Below are 27,526 nucleotides of genomic sequence, written 5' to 3'. Positions count from 1 at the left end.
GTAATTTTTATAGCTGCAATTTTATAATCCTTTTCGACATTTGTTCTAGTTAAGTCAGGTAGGGTAATAAAATCTACATTTTCCTTTGTGTAGATTGCTGCCCCACCCTGCTTGCTATTATTCCTGCAGTAGTAAGCAGCCAAAAGGAATTTGTTTATTTTCGTATTCTGGATTCATTCTGGATTAAGGTAGTGCTCAGAAATGCATAACACTGAGATATCTTCAAGTTCAGCTCTTTTAACAGTATGTTAATTTTATCAGTCTTATTATGACGGGACTGCACATTATGGTCATAAATTTTTAGATTGGGGATATTCATGATTTAGTGATTGGGAGTCATATTTACAGCATCACATCCCTTTAGTTTAAATTAGGAACGTCAGCAGTGTTGTACTTTCATTCTTCTTTCTTGTTCATTTTGTTTCCCCGTTGTTACTGGAAGTATGTACAGGAAGCTGATAGATTGTTGTATTCCTCAGAAGTCTTTCTTTAATTATTTCACTAACATGATAGCAAACAAACCTTTTCCCTTCATAGTTCAAATGCATTCCATGTTTCGTGTGCAGAATCTGATGCAGTTTTGCTTATAACCAGTAAATCGCATTTAGTGTATTGAGAACACAGTTTCCTTATTTTAATGTTTGTTTTCCGAATTTCTTTGTTTACACACGAATTATAAATTAGATTGTGCCTATGAGGCAGTGTAGCAACTACTGTGTTTTTGCATTTGTCAGCTTGTAAAAAATTCTGCAGCATTTTCGCGCAAACCTCTGCTTCATTTTTTGCCACATCATTTGAACCCATTATACAGACAATAAAGTCATTTTCCTGCATTAATTTCATCTGAGAGTTACTGTCTACAACATTTTTACATCTTTTTCCTGGTTTCACTACACCAGTCACTGCTATGTCTCCTCACAGAGCATGCTGGATAGATTTCTGCCATGACTGTCTGTTAGTAATAGTACATTACACTTTTTCCTTGATAATCTGTATTTGTTGTTGACATTTTTTGCAAAACACTATTCATTTTCAGTTCAATGATTTTTAAAAGTCCATAATCATTTGGAGAGTCATTATCACAGTCACTTGTTTGCAAAACATGATATTTGTTTTTATTGGAAAATGTGACAGTTTTGGCAGAGTTTGTTGTTCTTTTTTTCAGTTAGAAAACTATTAACTAGCCCACTGAAATATTTCTTTTCCAATTGAAAAGTGGATTCCTAACCCATCTGACTAATTAGAATCAATCTTACATATTTCTGGATTACAAAAATTAAAGTTGGTCTTCTTATCAGTGGCAAGGTCATGTTACGATAAATTAAAGATGGAGAAAAAGGTGGTTCTCTCTTCTTCATAAGGACATTCAGCATTTGCCTTCACTGATTTAGGAAAATGTACATCTGGATGGCCAAATTGGTATTTGAATCCTGACCCTCATGACTGCAAGTCCAGTACATTAGCCAATGTGCAATCTCACTCACTAGAAATTATGTATGTACAGTAGAAAGTCATAACTGATGGACAGCTATTTTTGGTCTCTAGTGTGTTTTATATTTGAGTGGACAAAATAGTGCCAACAGGACTCGCAATTAACAGGTTTCATCATAAAATAAGTCAACAACAAATCCCACGAACCGAGTGAAGAAAAGTAAATGTAGTGGGCAAGGGGGTAAAAAAGATCGCACTCTTAACAAGTACATAGAAACAAAAACTATAACAGACTACAATGAAGACTGGAAGAAAGAGACTTGCATAAACTTGTGTACTAATTCACAGTCTGAGTGCACTTTTATAACTAATAAAAAAACTCTGAAATTTGAAAATGAACAATTTTAATACCGAAAGAAAAATGCCTTCTTTCAAATAAAAAAGAACATTTCAATTAATATGAATAGAAGCAAGTTTCTGCTGATGCTGTGTTCTCTATACTTTTCAAAAAATGTGGCTGGTAACTACTTGATCGTTACATCAAGTATCGCTAGCAACAGAATATTTCAACTACAAAATGGAAGCAGTGTGCTATCTGGAATATGAACTGGCTATTATTCTCTGAGAGACTGATTGGCATTTGCTGGAACATAAAACACAAAATGTTAATTCTGTATTTGATTCATTTTGAAAACTGCTGTTTGTACTCGCTTGTTACATAATTATGGTGACATAACCCATCTGGCAGAAATCCATTTTCTGGAAGGCCCCCGCAAGCTGTTCACCATAGTTTAGTGAACAAGTAAGAAAGTTTTGGTTGCTCTCCAAAGCTCTTTAAAGAAGGAATGAAATATGAATGACTCACAGGGGAAACTCAAAAAGTAAAATAGTAATTAAATCCATTAAAGAATAGGAGATAATTTCTACATGTGCTGATAGAATTCTAATAGAAAAGTGGAAAGATGGTGAGATAAACTTGCATATCAACAGAATATTACATGCGAGACACTGGGTGTGGGCCAGGGGAGGAGTGGGAGGGGAGTTCAAAAATTCATACAAGAATAGATTGCCAACAACTCCGGTGAATATCACACTAGAAGCTGTTCATGTTGTAAATTAATGACCTTGCAGATAATATTAATTGTAAAATCAGGTTTTTTGCAGGTGATGCAGTTATTTGTAATGAAGTACTACGAGAAAGAATTTGCATAAGTATTCAGTCAGATCTTAATAAAATTTCAAAGTGGTGCAAAGATTGACAACTTGTTTTAAATGTTCAGAAATGTAAAATTTTGCAGTTTACAGAACAAAAACACATAGTATCCTAGACTATAATACCAATGAGTCATTGTTGGAATTGGCCAACTCATACAAATACCTGGGTGTAACACAAAACAGTGAAGTCGTCAGTCCCCTTAGTTTAGGGAAGCAAGGGAAGGGATGTCGGCCATGCCCTTTCAAAGGAACCATCCCGGCATTTGCCTGAAGCGATTTAGGGAAATCACGGAAAACCTAAATCAGGACGGTCGGACACAGGTTTGAAACGTTGTCCTCCCAAATGTGAGTCCAGTGTGCTAACCACCACATCACCTTGCTTGGTGGATGTGCCTGATAATGGTCTAATACAAAGACTGAAACAGGTCCTGTGAATTTGTAGGCAGCAGCACTATACATAGCCTTCAAACTGGCGTCTGTAACAGAGGAGAGTTGTCATTTTGTTTCTTTTGGTGGAAAACCAGAGCACCACAAATATTCATAGGCCTTGTAGAATGTCTGCGGAGACCTAGTAGTGAAACAAAGCATGGTTAGCCGTTGGGCAAGATGTCTGTCATCACTGAAACAAAGGTAGTGCAATCCTGTCCAATCTCCCACGTGCCAGCTAGCCATATACAGCCGTGTTGGAACATGCAGACATTCTTATTTGAGGTGATCGTCGGATCACAGTCAAACAACTTGCTGGACAACTGGATGTGTCTGTTGGTAGTGCTGACATATTCATCCACCAGTTGGGGCACTCAAGGGTGTGTGCCCACTTGGTTCCTCATCCAGATTACAGCCCAGATATCGCATCTTCCGAATTCCATCTGTTTGGCCCAATGAAGGATGCACTCCACAGGAAGCAGTACGCATATGATGGGAGGTTACTGATGCAGCAAGATGTTAGCTCTGACACTGACCAGTCGATTGGTACCATGTAGGCATACAGGTGCTACCAGTAAGGTGACATAACGCCGTCACGTTGAATAGAGATTATGTTGAAAAATAGGATTTTGTAGCAAACTAATAGGGAACAATATGGTGTATTGGAATCGAGAATAAAACTGACCTGCTTTCAGAAAAAGCGCTGCATTACTTACTTAATGTCCCTCGTCCAATACACACAAAATCTTCAAGTGGTAAAAAAAAAACTCAAATTATTTGGGCTCAAGATATTATGTGTGATGGAAGATGAAGTATGCATCCCTCCCCTCCTCTATCTAACCTTTACAATATTCTCTGTTATACAGTTTCATTTTTCAAACTGTCTTTTCTTCAACAGTGTGTTATTAATTTTTTACATTGACTTGTCACCTACATAAAAGAACTCTGTCGCCATGTCTCTCTCTCTCTCTCTCTCTCTCTCTCTCTCTCTCTCTCTCTCTCTCTCTCTCTCTCTTGTTCTTTTTATGTCTATTAATTTTGTTATTGTAATAAACTGATGTGCATACCTTGTGATGGAGAGTAGGCAACACTAAACAGTTTGTGACCCATATCAGGAGACTGTATTTCATATAAAAAGTATCCAGATGTGATGTTGAAACTGAGAATACGTCCATTTTCACGATCAGCGAGGAAAAGTGTTTCCTTTTCTTCAGCTACCGCAAGTGCGTGGGGCAAACTGAAAGTATATGCTGTCAAGCCTATGCCATCCAAAGAACCTGTAAAATAGTTCATACAGAACATAATATCTCCGTTATAGTTTTTTTCTATGTCAAATGCAAAGAAAAACAAATACAGAAAGTAATACTTATCTATCATTACCTTGCAGTATATTACGGCCCCATTCCATAAGTTTTTGCCCACTGATATCGAATTTAATAATTCGGCTGTTACAATAACCATCAGAAACAAAAAAGTCTCCATTGGACAATATAGCAACATCTGTAGGCTTGCAAAAATGTGTATCATCATTTCCTGGCACAAATTTTGTGCCAAGAATTAAAGCTGGTTTCTTCCATTGATTCCTTTTGAACATAAATACTTGATGCAGAGCTACGTCTGTTACCCATACATTATTTTCAGAATCCACTGTTAGGCCATGTGGAAGATAAAATCTGAAATGAGTAATAACAAAATACATTACAGTACAACTTGTGCATACATGTTATGAACCCTAAATTATTGCCACGTTAGTAACATAAATGTGGGACCTCTTTCACCTTCAGTATATGTACAACAGTGAACTAATGTGACCAACCACACAACAAACAGTGCAGCCTTCAAAACTTATATGAATACAGTAGTCGTATCACGTGACTGTGTATACCATCTTATGAACTCCCACAATTGTTTAGTACGAATAGACACACATGTCTACACTGCACGCAATATATGCCCAATAGATCCATAACATCTCATAGGTGATCAATAAATTTGTACAAAAATATGCCTACTGTCAAACTTTGCAGTACAGTAAATGACATTCTGTCTATTAAAATTTGATTTTATTGCTACTGCACTAGTCATAATAGTACACAGCAAAATTAATAAACAAAAAATAAATTAAGAGTATACCCTACTAATTTTTGAAAAGCCTTGCTGACAAAAAAAATTTATGGCACTGACGGGCTGACAGCAGATAATAAACCATCCCCTCCAAAGAGAAAACAAAGTAATGCAAATTAACCAGGAGCTAAAAATGAATTAAAATTATATATTCAAGGAACGTGGTTGTGATAAAGGGATACTGCACATCAGATACCCAAGTTGGAAATCGATTAAATGTTTTTTCATCTAAAAGGAGGGAGCAACTGTGTATTCTGCCCAGATTCTCCATTGTCTAATTACTTATCTGCTACTGCAGTTGCTGCTTAAGTCACCCTCAAACAACAGCCGTTTCTTCAATTAATAATGTCCTACTCGGACCATCATTCAAATATATTAGTTTACTTTTCTGAAACAATTTCAATGTTTTGCCATACTTACACTTTCTATCAGAAAGCTCATTACTTTATGATCACATATCAGCCATTATATCATAAATAACTCAGTTTCAAGTCCATACTCAATTGCTACACAGCATTGGCAGATAATACTTTACGCCACATGCTGAAATGACAGACAATTTTAGTACAGTGAGAGAGATGGAAAGCTATGTAAATCACTTGGCACAGTAAAAAAATAGCTTCATTCTTTCCCCAAATTGGTGTTATTTTCTGATGGCTTACTTTTCACTTACTTTTTTACTTTTGTTGTATTTCATTGTTTTCCATTTTTATGTTGACTATGAATATAGACTATGAATATATACCCGTCAATTATATTATATTTATTGACATCACATATCTTGTTTGGCTGTTATTTCACTTAAAGCCTATTGCCAAAAATCAAGTAAAGAACAAATAAATCTGCATGCAACACACCCAAAAAATGTCAAAAGTTTTTCAGAAGAAAGAATTCTTACAACTTCAAGTCTTCAAATTTCTACTTGGGCAGACTTTAACGCAGGGAGTACCATTTGCCTTGACCACTTCAAGTAAGTTTTTGTCCAATAGAGAAATAAAAAGAAGTCAATCAAGCAAATGATGTGTTGCTATCAGGGGAAAACATCAAGATTTTCTTTCTGCTAACTTTGTTTGTTACAAAGACATAAACAGCAGTGTATCTTTTTAGAGGAGCACCCCGTATTTTTTCTTTTTATTTGACAATTCAGGACCTGTTCAAGAATCTATCACACTGTAGCATTCACATAAACATGTTGTTGTTGTTGTTGTTGTCTTCAGTCCTGAGACTGGTTTGATGCAGCTCTCCATGCTACTCTATCCTGTGCAAGCTTCTTCATCTCCCAGTACCTACTGCAACCTACATTCTTCTGGTCTCCCCCTATGATTTTTACCCTCCACGCTGCCCTCCAATACTAAATTGGTGATCCCTTGATGCCTCAGAACATGTCCTACCAACCGATCCCTTCTTCTGGTCAAGTTGTGCCACAAACTTCTCTTCTCCCCAATCCTATTCAATACTTCCTCATTAGTTATGTGATCTACCCATCTAATCTTCAGCATTCTTCTGTAGCACCACATTTCGAAAGCTTCTATTCTCTTCTTGTCCAAACTATTTACCGTCCATGTTTCACTTCCATACATGGCTACACTCCATACAAATACTTTCAGAAATGACTTCCTGACACTTAAATCTATACTCGATGTTAACAAATTTCTCTTCTTCAGAAATGCTTTCCTTGCCATTGCCAGTCTACATTTTATATCCTCTCTACTTCGACCATCATCAGTTATTTTGCTCCCCAAACAGCAAAACTCCTTAACTACTTTAAGTGCCTCATTTCCTAATCTAATACTCTCAACATCACCCGACTTAATTCGACTACATTCCATTATCCTTGTCTTACTTTTGTTGATGTTCATCTTATATCCTCCCTTCAAGACACCACCCATTCCGTTCAACTGCTCTTCCAAGTCCTTTGCTGTCTCTGAAAGAATTACAATTTCATCGGCGAACCTCAAAGTTTTTATTTTTCTCCATGGATTTTAATACCTACTCTGAATTTTTCTCTTGTTTCCTTTACTCCTTGCTCAATATACAGATTGAAGAACATCGGGGAGAGGCTACAACCCTGTCTTTCCCTTCCCAACCACTGCTTCCCTTTCATGTCCCTCGACTCTTATAACTGCCATCTGGTTTCTGTACAAATTGTAAATAGCCTTTCGCTCCCTGTATTTTACCCCTGGCACCTTTAGAATTTGAAAGAGAGTATTCCAGTCAACATTGTCAAAAGCTTTCTCTAAGTCTACAAATGCTAGAAACGTAGGTTTGCCTTTCCTTAATCTTTCTTCTAAGATAAGTCGTAAGGTCAGTATTGCCTCACGTGTTCCAGTATTTCTACGGAATCCAAACTGATCTTCCCCGAGGTCGGCTTCTACTAGTTTTTCCATTCGTCTGTAAAGAATTCGTGTTAGTATTTTGCAGCTGTGGCTTATTAAACTGATTGTTCGGTAATTTTCACATCTGTCAACACCTGCTTTCTTTGGGATTGGAATTATTATATTCTTCTTGAAGTCTGAGGGTATTTCACCTGTTTCATACATCTTGCTCACCAGATGGTAGAGTTTTGTCAGGACTGGCTCTCCCAAGGCCGTCAGTAGTTCCAATGGAATGTTGTCCACTCCGGGGGCCTTGTTTCGACTCAGGTCTTTCAGTGCTCTGTCAAACTCTTCACGCAGTATCGTGTCTCCCATTTCATCTTCATCTACATCCTCTTCCATTTCCATAATATTGTCCTCAAGTACATCGCCCTTGTATAGACCTTCTATATACTCCTTCCACCTTTCTGCTTTCCCTTCTTTGCTTAGAACTGGGTTTCCATCTGAGCTCTTGATGTTCATACAAGTGGTTCTCTTATCTCCAAAGGTCTCTTTAATTTTCCTGTAGGCAGTATCTATCTTACCCCTAGGGAGATAAGCCTCTACATCCTTACATTTGTCCTCTAGCCATCCCTGCTTAGCCATTTTGCACTTCCTGTCGATCTCATTTTTGAGACGTTTGTATTCCTTTTTGCCTGCTTCATTTACTGCATTTTTATATTTTCTCCTTTCATCAATTAAATTCAATATTTCTTCTGTTACCCAAGGATTTCTACTAGCCCTCGTCTTTTTACCTACTTGACCCTCTGCTGCCTTCACTACTTCATCCCTCAAAGCTACCCATTCTTCTTCTACTGTATTTCTTTCCCCCATTCCTGTCAATTGTTCCCTTATGCTCTCCCTGAAACTCTGTACAACCTCTGGTTCTTTCAGTTTATCCAGGTCCCATCTCCTTAAATTCCCACCTTTTTGCAGTTTCTTCAGTTTTAATCTACAGGTCATAACCAATAGATTGTGGTCAGAGTCCACATCTGCCCCTGGAAATGTCTTACAATTTAAAACCTGGTTCCTAAATCCCTGTCTTACCATTATATAATCTATCTGATACCTTTTAGTATCTCCATGGTTCTTCCATGTATACAACCTTCTATCATGATGTTATTAAAAATGTAACACAAAATTGACTTTTACTCTATTACCACACAGCGAAGATAAATGAGGTTATATAATTTGTTCACTTGCTGGAGTTTACAGTAAATAAATTGAAACACAATGAAAATGGACACCAATTATTAACTCATGTGTCTTCGGATGAACGTTTGTGTGATTACAATGCATGCCAAAGAAAATAAAGTAGAAATGCTGCCTATCTATGGAGAATATAAGTTAGTAGAATGGTAATTGCAATAAGTTGGAAGAGAGGGTTCTTGTCAGGCTATAGTTCTCTATAGAGTTTCTCTGCCTGTGCAATCTTACACCTATCTTCAACCATAAGAAAATAAATATATCTAAAAAGAAATTGATGAGACTTACCAAACAAAAGCGCTGGCAGGTCGATAGACACACAAACAAACACAAACATACACACAAAATTCAAGCTTTCGCAACCAACGGTTGCCTCATCAGGAAAGAGGGAAGGAGTGGAAAGACGAAAAGATTTGGGTTTTAAGGGAGAGGGTAAGGAGTCATTCCAATCCCAGGAGCGGAAAGACTTACCTTAGGGGGAAAAAAGGACAGGTATACACTCGCGCACACACACACATATTCATCCGCATATACACAGACACAAGCAGACATTTGTAAAGGCCTTTACAAATGACTGCTGACGCGAGTGTATACCTGTCCTTTTTTCCCCCTAAGGTAAGTCTTTCCGCTCCCGGGATTGGAATGACTCCTTACCCTCTCCCTTAAAACCCAAATCCTTTCGTCTTTCCACTCCTTCCCTCTTTCCTGATGAGGCAACCGTTGGTTGCGAAAGCTTGAATTTTGTGTGTACGTTTGTGTTTGTTTGTGTGTCTATCGACCTGCCAGCGCTTTTGTTTGGTAAGTCTCATCATCTTTCTTTTTAGATATATTTTTCCCACGTGGAATGTTTCCCTCTATTATATTCATAAGAAAATAAAATTAGATATGATACAATTTTTAATCAAAGATTGCCCTTATGGTACACAACACACTGTTTGAAAGTATTACAGTATTGTGCTATATGTACCAGTATTGTAAATAAGAAAATGTAATTGTTTTGTTTACTGTCAACTCCAGCAAATTGATGAGTTTTCCCAGGTACATGCACTGTGTGCCATGCAGTACAGGAGAGTCAAAGTCAATTTTGTGATACTTTTTAATAAAGTCTTGTTTATATAAATGGTTTACCTGTGATGACAAGCCTCTGTAGTGTATATATTATGAAGGGATATAAATCTGTTCAAAATTTAATGAAGTAGGAAGTTTTTATGTAAAGAAATAGAAATCTTCTAGAATATTGCTCAAGTGTGTGGGACCCCTACAACTTAGACTAACAGGGGATACTGAACATATACAGAGAAGGGCAGCACAAGAGGTCACAGGTTTCCTTCTTTAATCCATGGGAGAGTGTCACAGAGATACTGAAAAACTCAACTGGAAGACTCTTGACAATAGATGTAAATTATCTGGAGAAAGGCTATTTACAAAGTTTCAAGAACTGTCTTTAAATGATTACTCTAGGAATATACTACAACCCCCTATGGATCACTCACATTGGGGTTTTTAAGGTAAGACTACAATAATTACTACACCCACAGAGGCATTCAAATGATCATTCTTCCTGTGCTTCATAAATGAATGGAACAGAAAGAAATCCTAATAACTTGTACAAGGGGATGCATCCTCTGCCATGGATCTTACAGTGGTTTGCAGGGTATAGATATAAATGTACAACCTGATGGATCTTTTCAACAAATTTGAAGATTTGTTGGAAGATGAATCTATAAGAGTACTGGCATTGCCGCAGATTAATTTTTGAAATATATCAACGATAAACTCCAGTTTGTGGAAGACAGCAACCTAATAGCCTGACGGTAGCAAGTATCCACATCTTTCCATACTGGCATACTTCTTAAACAGCATTCCAGTATCAGGACTGGCACATCTTCGAAGCCACAGATGATTGATAATATTGTCTTCCTGAATAGTAATCTTCTAAATTAGACAGGTAGCTGTACAGCTCTCTTTCTCTGAACTATCAGGATTATTTTTAAAGTTTTCATTACATTGCCTTTTTTTTACAAAATTTTCAGTAGTAATAAAAGGCAGAAGGAAATATATAACTAAAGCAGAAATTGATATAGGAAATACTTAACCTAAAATTTATGAGGTTTTCTTGTAACTTTTAAAAGACCTCCTTCAAGATATTCTTAGTTTTTCTGCTATTCCCAGCAAGAACTTTAAAATCAGACTTGTAAAATATTATGAAACTAAATAATAATGATCTGCTAAACGCTTACATAAAATTTTAAAATTGCGTAACAGTAATACTATTCTAGAACCAGCTGTTCCAGTTCGTGACAATTGTCACTCTCTGTGAACAATCAAATGGGCTAGCACATCGTGGAGCACTGTCAGTTGCTGTGATCAATCAAACTGGTCAGCACAGCAGAATCTTGTGATCTGCCAGTCACACGTTACATGGATGATGACCTCATACTTCAAGAACCCCCACGATATGGGATCTGAACCACTGCAGTGAGTGTCCAGAGCACTCCTGCTTTGTAGGGCACTGTTGGAACACCCTGTTTTGGACTATACAGAATGTTCCAAAGTCTCTGGAGAGGGGAAAAAAAAAAAAGAGGCAATAGATAACATCACGAGGAAAAGATACTGTCTGAGACAAGATGTTTACTGATGCTTCCCAATGATGCTAAGCATTCTTTAGTATTCACTACCTTGGGATGATGAGATTTCACCAAACTAGCATGGTGTACTAACCAAGTTTGCAGCATACTACCTACCCCAGTAAATTGATAGTGATTTTCAACAATGAAACCATAAGAATGAGCGCCTCTAAATGGAGAAAGATATTTAGATATTTTAGAAGTGAATCGGGAACTTCAATTTTGCTCAGCCTATCGCCTTTCATACAGATAATAGACAAAACACAGTGCATATGAGTGCCACAGAGTGCCTACAACCAGCCACCTCTCAGGGGCGTAACCTTAAATGAAGCCTAGTGTCACTAGGAACCATAACGAATGATATCTAAATAATAATTAGCTGAGAAACCAGGCATTGCCCCGGTAGTTATTTATTGCTGTGCCCGACGCTTCTTACACGTGGAATTTGTTTTTAACTTATAAAGTTTCTTTGTATACAACATCTGAAGTAGTATGATTGAGGACATGAATGAAGAGCTTGTTTGCTTCACTACATGGGAGACTGCCATGTAGAGCTGGCCGCAAGGAAGCAACTGAGACTTAGGTCCACATAACATCACGAGGAAAAGATACTGTCTGAGACAAGATGTTTACTGATGCTTCCCAATGATGCTAAGCATTCTTTAGTATTCACTACCTTGGGATGATGATATTTCACCAAACTAGCATGGTGTACTAACCAAGTTTGCAGCATACTACCTACCCCAGTAAATTGATAGTGATTTTCAACAATGAAACCATAAGAATGAGCGCCTCTAAATGGAGAAAGATATTTAGATATTTTAGAAGTGAATCGGGAACTTCAATTTTGCTCAGCCTATCGCCTTTCATACAGATAATAGACAAAACACAGTGCATATGAGTGCCACAGAGTGCCTACAACCAGCCACCTCTCAGGGGCATAACCTTAAATGAAGCCTAGTGTCACTAGGAACCATAACGAATTATATCTAAATAATAATTAGCTGAGAAACCAGGCATTGCCCTGGTAGTTATTTATTGCTGTGCCCGACGCTTCTTACACGTGGAATTTGTTTTTAACTTATAAAGTTTCTTTGTATACAACATCTGAAGTAGTATGATTGAGGATATGAATGAAGAGCTTGTTTGCTTCACTACATGGGAGACTGCCATGTAGAGCTGGCCGCAAGGAAGCAACTGAGACTTAGGTCCACACCTGCATCTGGCCTTGTGCTTTATTTATGATCATGGCACAACGTAAGCTCACTGTAAACTGTAGACATTTAAAGCAAAATGATACGCTGTTAGGAATAAGAGGGATTCAGAGCATAAAACCTTGCTCACCTGTGTAGGCTTTCCAGTGAAATTTCCACTTTTACTGGGTGGTTCTTTCCATGTTTTGCGAGCTTGCAAAGTTTAATTCTTAAATTCATTGCATATTTCTGTATTTGAGAGGCATAGTTACGCATTTTACAACAGCAATATGAACATTCGTGCAGTTGTCAAGTTGTCATTTGTTTATTGTTTTGGATGGGCAGTAACTATTTATCACATGCAGTCAGCCTTAAGCCTTTGAGGATGAAGCACCTGGAAGCTAGCAAGTAGCATATTAAGCTCCCCGTTTGTGTTTTCAGTTTAATTCTTAAATTCTTTGTGTGTTTTTGTGCACCTGCAAAGTTTAATTCTTAATTTCATTGCATATTTTTGTATTTGAGAGGTAAAGCAACTTTTTTTGTAACAGTAGTATGCACATTCACACAGACGTCGTCTGTTTGTTTGTTTCTGGACAGCCAGTAACCTCAAAAGACCACAGCTGAATCAGCTGCCAGCCTTCATCGGTGAAGCACCGGGTGGCTAGTGAGTCACATATTTAGCTTTTGCTATTTCATTTCATAGTTTAGTTTTCATGTGGATAGGGTGTGGGTGTGGTCGTGTGCTGTGTGTGGACACAGGAGGAGCTGGCCGCAGTTTGTGAACAACTGAAGACACTCAAGGCCACAGTCAGCCATCTGCAGGCTAATGCCTTGGGCTGTGAAGGCATCAAAGAAACTGACGCATCACATGGGACACTTTAGGTGTTGCTCGTTTCACCCACAGGCTCTGCTGTCGAAGCATCCTCCTGCATTCCCCACATGGCAGATATGAGCTCACGGGAGGGTGATTGGTAGCTTGTTACATGTTTGTTTCACTCACAACAGAGTGTCAATGTGAAGGCTGGCTGTCTGCCCTCACCCATTCACCCTGTGAGTGGACAGTGGCCACTACTTCAGCAGGATCTGAGCAGGCACACGCGTGGACAGGGGGGTTTATTTGGGTGCTCTCATGTTAGGCGTTTTATGGAGCACCTTAGGGAAATAACGTCCAGGGCCAGAAAAAATTCCAATGTGCACTCGGTGTGCCTGCTGGGAGGGCTTCATCAGAAATATGTAGGAGGCTATGCCTGTGGCTATAGTGTGCAACAGACAGCAAGTTATTGCTCATACCAGCATCAATGATGTCTGTTGCTTGGGTTCTGAGGACATCTGCAGTTCTTATGGGCAGCTGCGGGACTGGTGAAGACTGCTGGCCTCGTTCACAGGGTGCAAGCAGAGCTCACAATTTGCAGTACCACAGGATCCACTACGTCGTAAAAGAAGACACTGAAGCAATACAGAGGCGGGTTGCTAGATTTGTTACTGGTAGGTTCAATTAGCACACAAGTGTCAGGGAGCGTGCTTCATGAACTCACATGGGAATCTCTGGAGGGAAGACAATGCTCTTTCTGCAAGGTACTATTCTGCAAACTTAGAGATCTGGTAGTTGAGGCCATCTGCAGAACGATTAGATTGCTGCCAACATACATTTCGCGTAAGGACCACGAAGACAAGATGTGAAAAATTAGGGCTTGTATAGAGACTTATAGTTAGTCACTTTCCATCAGTCTATTTGCAAGTGGAACAGGAGAGGAAACGACTAGTAGTGGTATAAGGTACCCTCCACCATGTATCGTATGGTAGTTTGCAGAGTATGTGTGTAGATGTTATAATTAAAGTGTAGGTACTCACAGTGGTCCAGCGTCGGCTTTAATTATCGTATGATGGCGAAACTTGGTAGATATGTTAATGCGGAACTGATTTACACTGGAAAAAAATTAGTTTCAATTTTGGCCACCAGGTGCAAATCTGGCTCTGTACAGCATCTTGTCGATGTCTTCGGTGCTCCTATTGAAAAACGTGTGCAAGTGGCAGTTAATAATAAAATCAACATTAGGTATATCTCACTTGTTTGACCTTTTCTGCCCAAGTCCTGTCCTTAATCAGTTACATATGAAAACATTTCTACGCATTTCTCTTGCATTTGCAGTGCCTGATTTGCACCTGGTAGCAAAAATTGGAACTTCATTTTCCCCCCACTGTATACTGGTTTCACATTAACGCAAGGAATGTTTACCATGTTTTGCTGGCATACAAATAATTACAGCCAAAATTGGACCATTGTTAGTAGCACCACTTTAATTACCACCACCCACTGTGATGTTACACCAGAGAGGGGTAACTTTGAGCCTCTCTGATTGTCAGTTTCTGAGGAGCGAGATAATGCATGATGCTCTCAATCAGAGTTACAGCGAGCCTCACTTTCAGATGGAATTTCCAAAGAGAGAGTTAAAGCCTGATGTTTTCAAGCCACATAAAGTCTCACCTCACAATCTTCATTGAATTCTTGAGACTGCATAGTCCTGTCTTTTTAGCCATTCTGGTATATTCAGAAAGATTTGACTATTTTATAGGCATTTTTATTTACAAACAAAACAAAATCAAAATGTAATGACTAGCCATCCAAATCACAAAGCAGACTTACTAATTTCATTTTTCCTAGCAACAAATACAAATAAAACCTATCAAAAGAAGCAAAGCAATGTTATTAAGTTTTTAATACACAAAACAAAATAATTAAATCCATTTATTCTAAGCAAATCATTGAATCCATTTATCCTAAGCAAATCATTGAATCCATTTATCCTAGGCAAATCATTAAACCCATTTATCCTAGGCAAATCATTAAATCCATTTATCCTACTCAAATAAATTTGCTGTTAGTTTTTATTTGTAAAGCTAAGATTGCGGCATTTAATTCTGTCACCAACATAAACTTCTGAAAATACATTTGCCACTGAGTTAAAATAAACTAATAGAGCCATCTCCTGGCTCTTTGGTGTACTGAGCCATGATGATTAAACACACAAACTACTAAGCTGCGCTAGTGATTTTAGATAAAACTTTAAATTGTGATTTCTTTTTTTTTTCTCCATGTTCCGATTTTGATGAAATAGAACCCATATGTTGCCCCAAGCTACACACAAATTGCACGTGTAAACTCCATGAACATTTTTCTACTTGTTTTGGTGGTTACCATGTTCAAACAGACAGACATGGCAATTTTAAAGTTTTTTTATTAGTATAGGTAGGTTATAATTATGATTTTACGCACTATTACTACCACACATTCAGGACTTATACCACTATATCCATTTGACTGTGCTGTGCTTTGGAGGACAATACATATGTTGAAAATATCTCCAAGGGTTAACTATGACAATGTTTTCTTCTTCCCAGTTTTACACACTTTTAAATGTGCATTCTGTGTCCATCCTGAAAGCAGTTATCTTCCATCTGAGTAATTCCTGTTTGTCTTGCAGTAACAGCACTCAATTACACAATTTCAAAAAGCAATCACAACATGACAAGTTTAGGGCAAGTCATTTTTTTTCAAATTTTTGTTCCATAATCTTACTTCTGTTTGTTAATTATACAGGGTGATTCACGAAAATATGCAAATATTTTAATATGTTATTCTACAAGTAAAACTAAAGAAAAAAGTTCACATAAGCATACGTCCACTAATGCTTAGTTATGGAGTTATGGCCAATAAAAGATTTTGCCTGAAATTTAGCGACTTCACTAATATGAAACCATCGCAAAACTGTATGAGGTAAAGTAAAGCTTAATTTACATTTATTTTGTTGCTATTGATCTGCTGAATCTACTAAAACATGTCCCACATGTGTATCTGCAATAGTTTTCCAGAACATCCAGCGAAGCAAAGACGTAATTTCATAAAGTTTGTAATTTATTAACTACTTAGACCAATTTGTTTCTTAAATTCTAGACAATTGCACAAAGTTTTCGACAGAAGTTGTAGAGAATTTAATTTTGTAAAAATAATGCTAATAACATTAATTGAAACTGTATGAATGTGTCAGATAATCTGCTTTTATTAATACCATAGCAAACATAAATTCATGCTAAAAGCTTAGTGTTACGGAAGTTGTGCAGTGTACATACAACTTCACAATACATTCACTCATTTCCAGGTTAGGAAACAACTGAAACAACTCACTAATGATTGCCCAAAATGACAAACGTTTCTACATTCTTAATGGAAAGTAAACAAATTTATTTGTATAACAATCTTTGCTTATCTCGAAGTTGCTAAATTTCAGGCAAAATCTTTTATTAGCCGTAACTCCGTAACTAAACATTTGTAGCTTAGTGTTACGGAAGTTGTGCAGTGTACATACAACTTCACAATACATTCACTCATTTCCAGGTTAGGAAACAACTGAAACAACTCACTAATGATTGCCCAAAATGACAAACGTTTCTACATTCTTAATGGAAAGTAAACAAATTTATTTGTATAACAATCTTTGCTTATCTCGAAGTTGCTAAATTTCAGGCAAAATCTTTTATTAGCCGTAACTCCGTAACTAAACATTTGTAGACCTATGTGTATATGAACTTTTTTCTTTAGTTTTACTTGTAGAACAACATATTAAAATATTTGCATATCTTTGTGAATCATCCTGTATATGCCATAAATAATGTTCAGTATAAATTCAGTGAATCTATCAAAGTATGTGTTAAGTATATTTAAAAGTACACAATGCTTGTTATGGTGAGAAGAGTAAATTGTTAACATAATTTAGCATTATGGTAACTGATGTAAGTATGATAACCTATGTGATAATCAATTAATAATATGTAATATGTGATGACGTATGTAACAGCTTCATAAGACTTTCCATAGCAGCATAAATGAAAAATTCACAAAGTCAGCTTCAGTAATCATGACAGTACATTATTATTTGCTGACTGTATCACGAATACGCGTAAACTTTAATATTTGTTGCTGCGGACAGCATTTCTCATATTCCCACAGATGTCTATCTATAGTAATTTTCTAATCACTCAAAATACACTGAAGTGCCACAGAACTTGGTATAGGCATGCGTATTCAAATACAGAGATATGTAAACAGGCAGAATACGGCGCTGCAGTCAGAAACGCTTATATAAGACAACAAGAGTCTGGCGTGGTCGCTAGATCAGTTACTGCTGTTACAATGGCAGGTTATCAAGATTTGAGTGAGTATAAATGGCAACTATGGCACACAAGTGACGGGACACAGCATCTCTGAGGTAGCAATGAAATGGGGATTTTCCCATCCTACCATTTCAAGAGAGTACCGTAAGTATCAGGAACCTGGTAAAACGTTAAATCTTCAACAGTGCTGTGGCTGGAAACGGAAAAAGATCCTGTAAGAACAGGACCACTGATGACTGAAGAAAATTGATCAACATGACAGGTGTATAACCCTTCCGCAAACTGCTGCAGATTTCAGTGCTGGGCCATCAACAAGTGTCAATGTGTGACCCATTCAACGAAACATCATAACCGATATGGACTTTCGGATCCGAAGACCCACTCATGTGCCCTTGATAACTGCATAACACAAAGCTTCACGCCTTGCCTGGGCCCATCAACACCAACATTGGACTGTTTACGACTGGAAACATGTAGCCTCCTTAGACAAGCCTTGTTTCGAATTGTATAGAGCAGATGTATGTGTAAAGATATGGAGACAACCTCATGAACCTACGGACCATACATATCAGCACGGGACTGTTCAAGCTGGTGGAAGCTCTGTAATGGTGTGGGGCATGTGCAGCTGGAGTGATACGGGACTCCTGATACATCTGGATACAACTCTGACAGGTGATACATACGTAAGTATCCTACCTGATCACCTGCATCCATTCATGTCCATTGTGCATTCCGACAGACTTGGGCAATTCCAGCAGGACAATGCAACACCCCCATGTGTCCAGAGTTGCTAGAGGGTTGCTCCAGGAACACTCTTCTGAGTTTAAACACTTTTGATGGCCACCAAACTCCCCTGACATGAACATTATTGAACACATCTGGGATGCCTTGCAACGTACTGTTCAGAAGAGATCTCCACTCCCTTGTACTTGTATTTATGGACAGCCCTGACGGATTCGTGGTGTCAATTCCCTTCAGCAGTACTTCAGAAATTAGTCGAATCTACGCCATGTCACCTTGCGGCACTTCTGCATGCTGACAGGGGCCCTACACAATATTAGGCAGTTGTACCAGTTTCTTTGGCTCTTCAGTGTATTATTCTTAAACATATTTTAATGTGGCAAGTTTAATATAAATAAGTTATAACACTTCAGAGATTTTAGTATTTAAGTACATTCACCAATTTATTCAGTACATTGTTGCATGGCAGAATGGTAGGAATACTGCAAGCAAATCAATATGTCTGTTCTGTAGAATCCTCAATCTCAAGAGTGCTGCCATTATGTGTCCATTTTTATCTTTTCTACATACAGTTGTACTAGGTTGTGGCAGCAAGTGTCTAGCCATCTAATAATGATATGCAGACAAAGAAGTCTCAATGCAGTAGCATTAAGTTATTGTGGTACTATGAGGGAAAGCTCACGTCAATGATGGGTGCCAAATATGACACAGTTCAATTGTGAGCCCTGTCCACATCAAGCCCGAGACTTTGGTATTTAAAGGCATTTAAATTTTTGTGGCATTTTAAAATATTTGTGTATGTTAATGCTAAGCCTCTTACACTGAACAAATGTAGAGTGTGAACAATTATATTTTCCATATGCCAACTACAACTTCCAACTAAGCACGTGTTCTGAAAATTGAAAACAAGTACAACGGGATACAAAGACTGCATGCTATGCAGCCAAGAACGTGTCAATGAATATCTACATTTTAACTAAAATGATGTCTCAGGACTGCAAGTAATGAAGTTTCATATCCTTTTATAGTGGAGGAATAAAAAACATTGAATGTTTGCATGCAACTAAAGCTGGACTTCAGTGTCAATAGTAGTGCATGATCTGGTTTAAAATCATTTTCTCTCATTGTTACATCAACTTTCAGTACAAATTTTGCTACATGAACACACAGTTTTCAAGTACTGTGCAGCAAATTCTTTGGAGTCACAAGTTTTTAATACAATTGTTATAGTGTTTTATGATGACAAGAAACTTTTGTGCAATTACTGATGTTCATAAATGCATTTTAGTGATTTTAGTTTTTAGGCCATGGGCTAAGTCACATTTTTATGCCTAATGTTTCATATTCCAATTCTGGAGACATCACAAAGGCCTTAGAAACTAGATACAATCTCAAACAAGCTTAGCAAGTCGTATTGTTTACACATTTCCAGGCAAAAGCCGGTTTGTGATGTCATCAGACCACTGCCTATGGTCATGGAGTCATACCGATGTGTCTTATGGAACTTTATTTAGTACTAAGACCCACAACTAGTCTATTTCAAACCTTCTTCTCTTCTGTTACAGTTATTTTCATGCTTCTTAATTCGTATTGTCTCTCTGTACATACCAACATTGGGATTATGATAAAACCATAATATTGGAGAAACAAAATTGGTTGTTTCCTGGTGCCTGTGCATGGTCTGCTATAGCCGGTTTATCTGTGTTTCTCAGATGAAAATTCCTTGTGTTTCTTAAGGAGAGTGTTGATGTTTCTTTTTGTAGTTCCTGTGTACAATTGACTGCCTGTGCAAAGTATTTTATATACTTTGGCTTAGGAATACAAGAGCAGTCATCATCTGGGCAACACTGGTAATTTGACACAGGCAAAACATGCACTGGAATCAGGGAACCACCAAATTTTGTTTCCTTGATACCACAGTATTATCAAATTTGAATTGTTACTACACTATGATATACAGAGAAGCCATAGAAATTCAAAAACACAAAAACAAGACAAGTTGTGGACCTTAGTAGTAAACAAAGTGCCTCAGGCAGTGGGCTGATGATGTCAGAAACTGACCGTTGCCTTGAAATGTATAAATAGTTTGACTTGTTGACCTTGTTTGAGATTGTAACTAATTTCCGAGTTGTCATTCCCTCTGACCATGACCTAATGCTCATAAGACAAATATTGCCAAAACTGTAAGTACTAGCCATACAAGCCTGCGTTTTATTTACGTAACTGGTCTAATGGTTCAGCTCTATTATGACTGCTGTCTCATTTTGTGTCACAGTGGGTAAATATAAACAAGTCTGATTTAATTTCAGTGGTAGATTCTTACGGCTGACAACTTACAAATTCTATAACAAGAAGAGCAATATGTTTAACACATTTCGCTCAAAAATTTTGGCCTGCTGCATCTTCTTGTTAGAGGAACAAGAATTATTACAACAGTTATTCCTAGGAGAGACAGCAACCACACTCTATAAATCAGTTAATGATACACACTTACATGTAGCCTGGAAGTGAATTTAAAAATACTCACTGTACAAGGAAGTGATACAATCTGTATAGTTTTCTAAATATTACTCTCTTGTACAGACAATAATGCAAAAGTAAATGATGCATACCACACAACACAAATATAAAATTTCACTAATATATTCTATAAACCCACTCAACAATGAGGTATTGAACTTACATGTTGTTTCCCCATTCGTACAGAACATGACCAGTCGTTGCGTTGAAAACAATGACTGTTGACTGCTTTATTGGGCCTAGAGAAATTTCACTGAATGTGTTGTCAAGCAGGAATGTCTGTGAACCCCATGTCCGATCTCCTCTATGGAAGACAACAATATTGCCATCTGTGTCAATGCTCACAGCAGAAAGCTGCCCCACGTGTTTACTTGGATCTGGCCAGTCAGGCACTAATTTGTATACTGAAAAGTGTACAATTACAAGATTAAATCAAGATTGAGTAGTTAATTCAGTACTTACATAAGCCTTCAGCTAATGTCAGGGTAATTACAATAGGAACCCCTGTGTGCAACAGATGTTTCACAATAATTATTTGACATGAAATGGAAAACAGAATCCAAGAAATGAACTGAGTGCACTGTAGTCTGCTTATAATACATAATTCTTGAGGCTTTCCAGATGATATGTTGACACATTGAATAATCAAATCTTCTGCCACTTATTTGAGTCATTCTCACATGATATTTCAATGGTGTGACTCGCCGTCTTCTTCAGGTGCTCCCGGAGACTGGTTCTTGGATGGATCAGGTCCAGTATTTTTGCAGGGTGTTGTATCAGGCACTCTGTCTGCAGTCCACGCCTGCCAGGGGCAGCTCTGGTTGTCCTCTCTTGCCACTGGTGCTCCGACTGCTGTCTGCAGCCATCTTGGTCATCCTCCGGTGTTGCACCCTTTGTCTGATTCTCCGTTTTTTGTCTGTCACATCACATGCTCCATCCAAATCTGCATTTGCCAGGGAAAGTTCTAGTTGTCCTCTCTTTCCACTGGGGCATCGACCATAATCTACACCACATATCATCTTGTGTCATGCCCATTGTCTAATGCTCTGTTTCGCATTTGCGTCACACCATGCATTCTATCTGCCAACTGCTGCAGCCTTGGCCATCCTTCGGTTGCCTTGGACATCCTGTGTGACGTCATCCCCTGTTGGGGCAGGCCTCCAGTGTTGTACTTCTCATTGGGCGCTTTAGGTGTTCTGTCTCCTCTGTCGGAACAGTCAGTTCTCTCATTCTACATCCACTACTGTTCAGCCGGTCTAGTGATGTCTCCCCTCCAGTACATAGCACGTGGTGCTGTGTCCAAGAGCTGTTTTCTTGGCCTCCAATCCCATTTCTGTTACTCACAGAATCTCAGTGTTGTCAATGTTGTGTTTTCAGAAGCTTGAGTGCTTGATTCCAGGTGGTGCTGAGCTGGTATCCAGTCTCATGGTTGATGAGATTCTCCGTGACCTTTATCTTAATGGAATCTTTTATGACACTGTCTCAGGGTCTCGAGTGCTGTTTCACACTTTTGATGTTATTGTAGTACATTGAGTGACTGAATTCTAGAGAGTGCTCCACTATTGCTGATTTGGTTCCGTGTCTGGTGTGACTGATGTATGACATCCTACACTGGCATGGTATGTTGCAAATACTTGGCTTATTTAGCCCCAAGTCATCCTTTACAATTGTCACCAGCGCCCTAGTTTTTGTCGGTGGGAAAAATATGCTTTTGATGTTATGTTTCAAGAAAATTCTGCTGATTCTGGCAGAGATCGGTCCAGCATATAGCGGACATGGGCACCAGACATGGCACCTTCTTTGTCTCTTCTGGAGCTCATGAGAGTGGAAATAACGTGTAAAGAACTCCAGAGGAATATCACACAGGCAACCAAAGAAGCAATTTCAGAGCACTGTCTACAAGTCAGTCATTCAATGAACTACAGTGACTCCCAGACTGTGACACAGATCCTGAGATACTGGACCACTGTCATAAAAGAATCCATCAAGATCAAGTTCACAGAGAATCTCATCAACCCTGACCCTGGATACCAGTTCAGCACCACCCAGAATCCAGCACTTGAGCTTCTGAAAACCCAACAGAGACAAGACTGAAATTCTGTGAGAAAGAAAAATAGGAGTAGAGACCAAGAAAACAGCCCTTGGAAAGAGCACCACACACTACACACCAGAGATGACACATCACTAGACAGGGCAAACAGTGACGAACACAGGACCAAACACTCGACTGTTTCCACAGAGGAGACAAAACACCAGAGGGTGGCTAAGCCGGGTGCAGAGAGTGGATGGAGCACCAGTGGCAAGAGAGGACAGCTAGAGCGCCCCCCCCCCCCCCCCCCCCCCCGTCATGTGCAGACATGAGATGGAGCACCTGACACTGTGTAGACTGAAAACAGAGAGCTTAGCATCATCCAGGCATAAATACTGGACCTGATCCATCCAAGGATCAGTCTCAGGGAGCACCTGAAGAAGACAGCAAGCCACATTATCAAAATACCGTGTGAGAACTACGCAAACAACCAGCATAAAACCCAATTATTTAATCGGTCTACTTACATCTTCTCTGGCTTCTGTGGCTTCTTAAGCTTACTGTGATTAATTGAACAAAATTTTACACCAGACACATTTCCCTTTTGTCTACAAAGCCTCTTCTGTGGAGAAACACATAATAATAGTCTACTAATTTTTCAAGTCAAATAGTTATTTTTCTTAAGACAACAGCTGTAAATGGCACATGTTCTCTCAGCATCTGTCATAATAAAAAAAGAGATGTGTTGATGTGTTATGAAGATGCAAACAGATGTAGAAACAAGGAAAAAATGACGAGCTGTTATATGGATGGAGGCAACCATTTAATGGGGAGGAGCGCAGAGTGGATTATTCTGAAGGAAGACAGCAATAGTAAATTAATGGCAGAAAGTGTAAAGTAAATGAATCACAAGATTATTGAACACATGGAATTTGGCTGTTCACCTTCTCTAATCTACATCTCCTGTAATAACCACAATGGTAAAATTAGAAAAATTCAGGATTACACAGAGGAGCACTGATGATTGTTTTTCCCACATATTATCTACAAATGCAACAGGAAGGGCGGACAGAATGATAGTGGCTTGCAGATGTCTAACTTAGATGAAGGAATAGTACATATATGCACAGAAAGTTAATGATCTGTTAAGACTTTGGAACTACATATTGTTTTCCATCTTATTTCCATGTAATTCGAGAAAGGGGTCCTGTAATATCACAACTACATTAGAATGTGTCACTTTTCTGTGAGACCACAATATCAATATAGCAAGCTAAGCACACACATCAAAGTGTACTAGTATACAGGCATGTTGGGTGCCAAGTGGTGTAAGTCACAAGCATTGAAAAATGGGCTGACACCACTTATCACTACCACACAGGCAGATTGTTGTATGCAACATTGGCATCAGCCCTAGTTCAATAATTCGCTCACACTGAATGAAACTGCTGTGCGCCTTGGCAGTTGAGTGGTATATGTCCAAATGCTCGTGGCAGTAAGATCTGCTATCCCCACCCGATATTGAATAAGTTTGTGGTTTATGAAAAGTAACGTTCAGATTTTCTGACTTACTTACTTTGCTTTACTTTTTGAGTCTGAAGCTGTCAATTTTTCAGCTCAACACTGGGCTAAATCAAAGCTTTAGGCTTGCTTAGTGGGAGTTCGTCTAGGGAGGAATGTGCAGGACATATTTCAGAATGTTATTAGATGTTGCACATTTTGTATTTCTCCACAGTTACACTTACTGTTATCTGGTCCTAACATGCTCCATTTTATGAGATTGTTTTTACAAGGGATACACGAGTTCTGATACACTTTAGCAGATTTTCAGGTAAAGACCTTCAAGTGTGTGTCATGAAGAGAAAGAAAAACATGTTGCCGGAAATGAAAGCAACTGGCTGAAACTACATCGTACCAAGTAAGATAAAGTGCATGGTCCATCTGCTTTTTTTTAACAAACCTTGAAAGTCAAAGTTTAATTCTGAAGCTCAATTTGATAAATGGGTATGCTCTGGAAACTGGGCTGGGCACTGGCCAATGGGCTTTGCTCGGCACCAGTTTCAAAGTTTCCCTGATGGGAAACTCATCACAAAACAAAGAAACAACACATATGGCAGACATAATGAACTTTATACCTCCTTTCCAGCATAATTTCTTCCTAGTTTTGAAACATGGTCAAAACTTTTTAAACAGAGACAAACAATTTGAAGAAACTATGACATCATCAAAACAATGAAACTGTCTTAATTTTTATTTTGTTGTTTTCAGTTTTCCTTTTTCTCAGTATCTCTCCACAATAAATAACCATTCTGCGTTTTTGAGTGGATTGTCTTTTATTTAAGCTCATTTCCCTTCCCAAATCATTACTTTAATATAACGATTTTGAAAGTTTTAATTTTGATGTAGTTAAAACTTTTCAATAATAGATTTATACTTTGTGATAGAAAATGTACATTCACAAGTTATGGCCGTGCCATAATTTACTGAAGAAATATAATCATGAGCTGCAAGCTTTGAATCTGATCTCTTGAGAAAGCAGAATTTTGGTCACACATCACTTGACAGACAATCTTCCCATATAGACCTACTTTTTTCCAGAGATAAATTGCATCTTTAAAGCAAAATAAGTATATCAGTATATGTGTCAGCTGCGTATTTTATACTGTCTCTACAGTTTGTATTTGAAACAATTTACACAAAATGTTTGAAATTGGAATGAAAAAGAAGAAAAGGAAACGCAAGAACTTGACTGCTATTGGCACTATTTACTTTATGGGCATCAGGCTCTGGTCCAAGGCATATTTCTCTGCCTAAAGTTTCATCTTCCAGTGATGGGGGCATCATCAGATGAAGTCTACAGCATTGTAAGGAAAAACACTAGGCAGAGAAATATGTTTTGTGAAGTGTCATCGATATCTCACATCGTGAGCCTCAATGTTGGCACCACCACAGACACTACTAGAAGTGTAGCAGTCAGCGGATACGGCCAATCACAACATGGTCGAGGGCCATGCCTACAAGGCCACTTGGCAGCACTGCCACAGCAGGCTGGTATTTATATGCAGCCAAAGAGACCATCAGTCTGTGCTTGCCCATGAGTTTGCATCATGGAGCTATTCAAGTGGTTCAGGTGTCAGTGGTCATAGGACTGTTTGTGTAGTCTACGCAGAATGTCTGTGACTAAATACTGTACAGTACTGCCAGTGAACTGGACACATGATGATTGTCATAGAGAAGCCAATTGTTTGGAGGGGGGGGGGGGGGGCTGTGAGGTCATTGGCCGCATGAGCAAGTAGGGCAGAAATCAAGGGAGGAACAACACAAACAGCACAGTCCAGTCAAGGGGAAGATATAACCTGTAAACAAAGAGGAAAAAGAGACATCAGGGCAGCGGGAAGAGGAAAGAAAAGGAGGGGGAGGGGGGGTGGGGGGGAATGAGGAGAGCAGGTGCACCCCAGAAACACTACGCATGGTGGGCACCCATCCTGACACCCGCACCATACCATTATCAAGATACAACAGAGACAATACCAGGGGGCAGAAGATACAAGAAAAGAGGAAAGAAACAAGCATAACAGATCAATGTAAAATGTAGGGAAAAAACGGGAGAATATGAATGGTGTGGAGCCAAGGTCAAGACCTCCGTAACCAATGCCCATGCTAACTGAGGGACTCAAAGTCCACAGGAAATTTCAAGAATTTATATCTGAGGTTACAAACCAGTTTTATGAAGAAAACTGAGGACAAATGTAACCATGCAGGTGTCGTCTGCTAACATGCGAGATATGGAAAGTAGGAGGGCCTATTTAATGTGAAGAGCCAAAAGGCAAGGGCAATCCAGCAACATATGGAACACCATGAGCAGAGCCCCACAACTACAAAGGGGAAGGGAGCTCATTGTGGAGTAAAAAACCATGGGTCAACCTACACTGAAGTGCCAAAGAAACTGGTACAGGCACGCATATTCAAATACAGAGATATGTAAACAGTCAGAATACAGTGCTGCAGTTGGCAATGTCTATGTAAGACAACAAGTGTCTGGCGCAGTTGTTAGATTGGGTACTTCTGCCACAAAGGCAGGTTATCAAGATTTAAATGAGTCTGAACGTGGTGTTATAGTTGGCACACGAGCAATGAGACAAAGCATCTCTCAAGTAGCGATGAAGTGAGGATTTTCTCATATGACCATTTGGTTGGTCGGAGGGGCTGAAGGGACCAGACTACAAAGGCCATCGGTCCCTCATTCCACGACCATGAAACACCCACAATGAAGAAAAACAAGCAACAGAGATGACAAAGAAGGACAAAGAACAAGAAAGACATAGACAAAGACCAGAAAAGAGGAATTAAAATCACACAGAGACAGAGTGTTACACTGATTGGCCGACCATGGGGAGGGAGGGGAGGTGAGGGGGAGAAGGAAAAGCCAACCACCAAGAGACACACTAAAAACCCCAATCTAAAACCATAGGCCAAAGGCCAGACTCAACA

The 27,526-nt window shown here is 38.7% G+C and overlaps 1 protein-coding gene across 3 annotated transcripts in view; it reads right to left on the bottom strand.

Annotated features, from left to right (window-relative positions):
• LOC126190949 (peptidyl-alpha-hydroxyglycine alpha-amidating lyase 1) overlaps positions 1–27,526 on the bottom strand; it is a 91,125-nt gene that overhangs the window by 41,967 nt on the left and 21,632 nt on the right. For all 3 annotated transcript variants that reach the window (XM_049931594.1, XM_049931595.1, XM_049931596.1), the window contains exons 4-6: positions 21,170–21,410; positions 4,453–4,745; positions 4,140–4,349 (exon numbers count right to left, since the gene is read on the bottom strand). In XM_049931594.1, the coding sequence (XP_049787551.1) occupies positions 4,140–4,349; positions 4,453–4,745; positions 21,170–21,410 (744 nt within the window). The remainder of the gene's footprint in view (positions 1–4,139; positions 4,350–4,452; positions 4,746–21,169; positions 21,411–27,526) is intronic.

Source organism: Schistocerca cancellata, chromosome 6 (assembly GCF_023864275.1).
Source record: "Schistocerca cancellata isolate TAMUIC-IGC-003103 chromosome 6, iqSchCanc2.1, whole genome shotgun sequence".
NCBI lineage: Eukaryota > Metazoa > Arthropoda > Insecta > Orthoptera > Acrididae > Schistocerca > Schistocerca cancellata.
The sequence above is the reverse complement of the archived record's forward strand: the minus strand, read 5'-3'. Positions and strand labels throughout refer to the sequence as shown.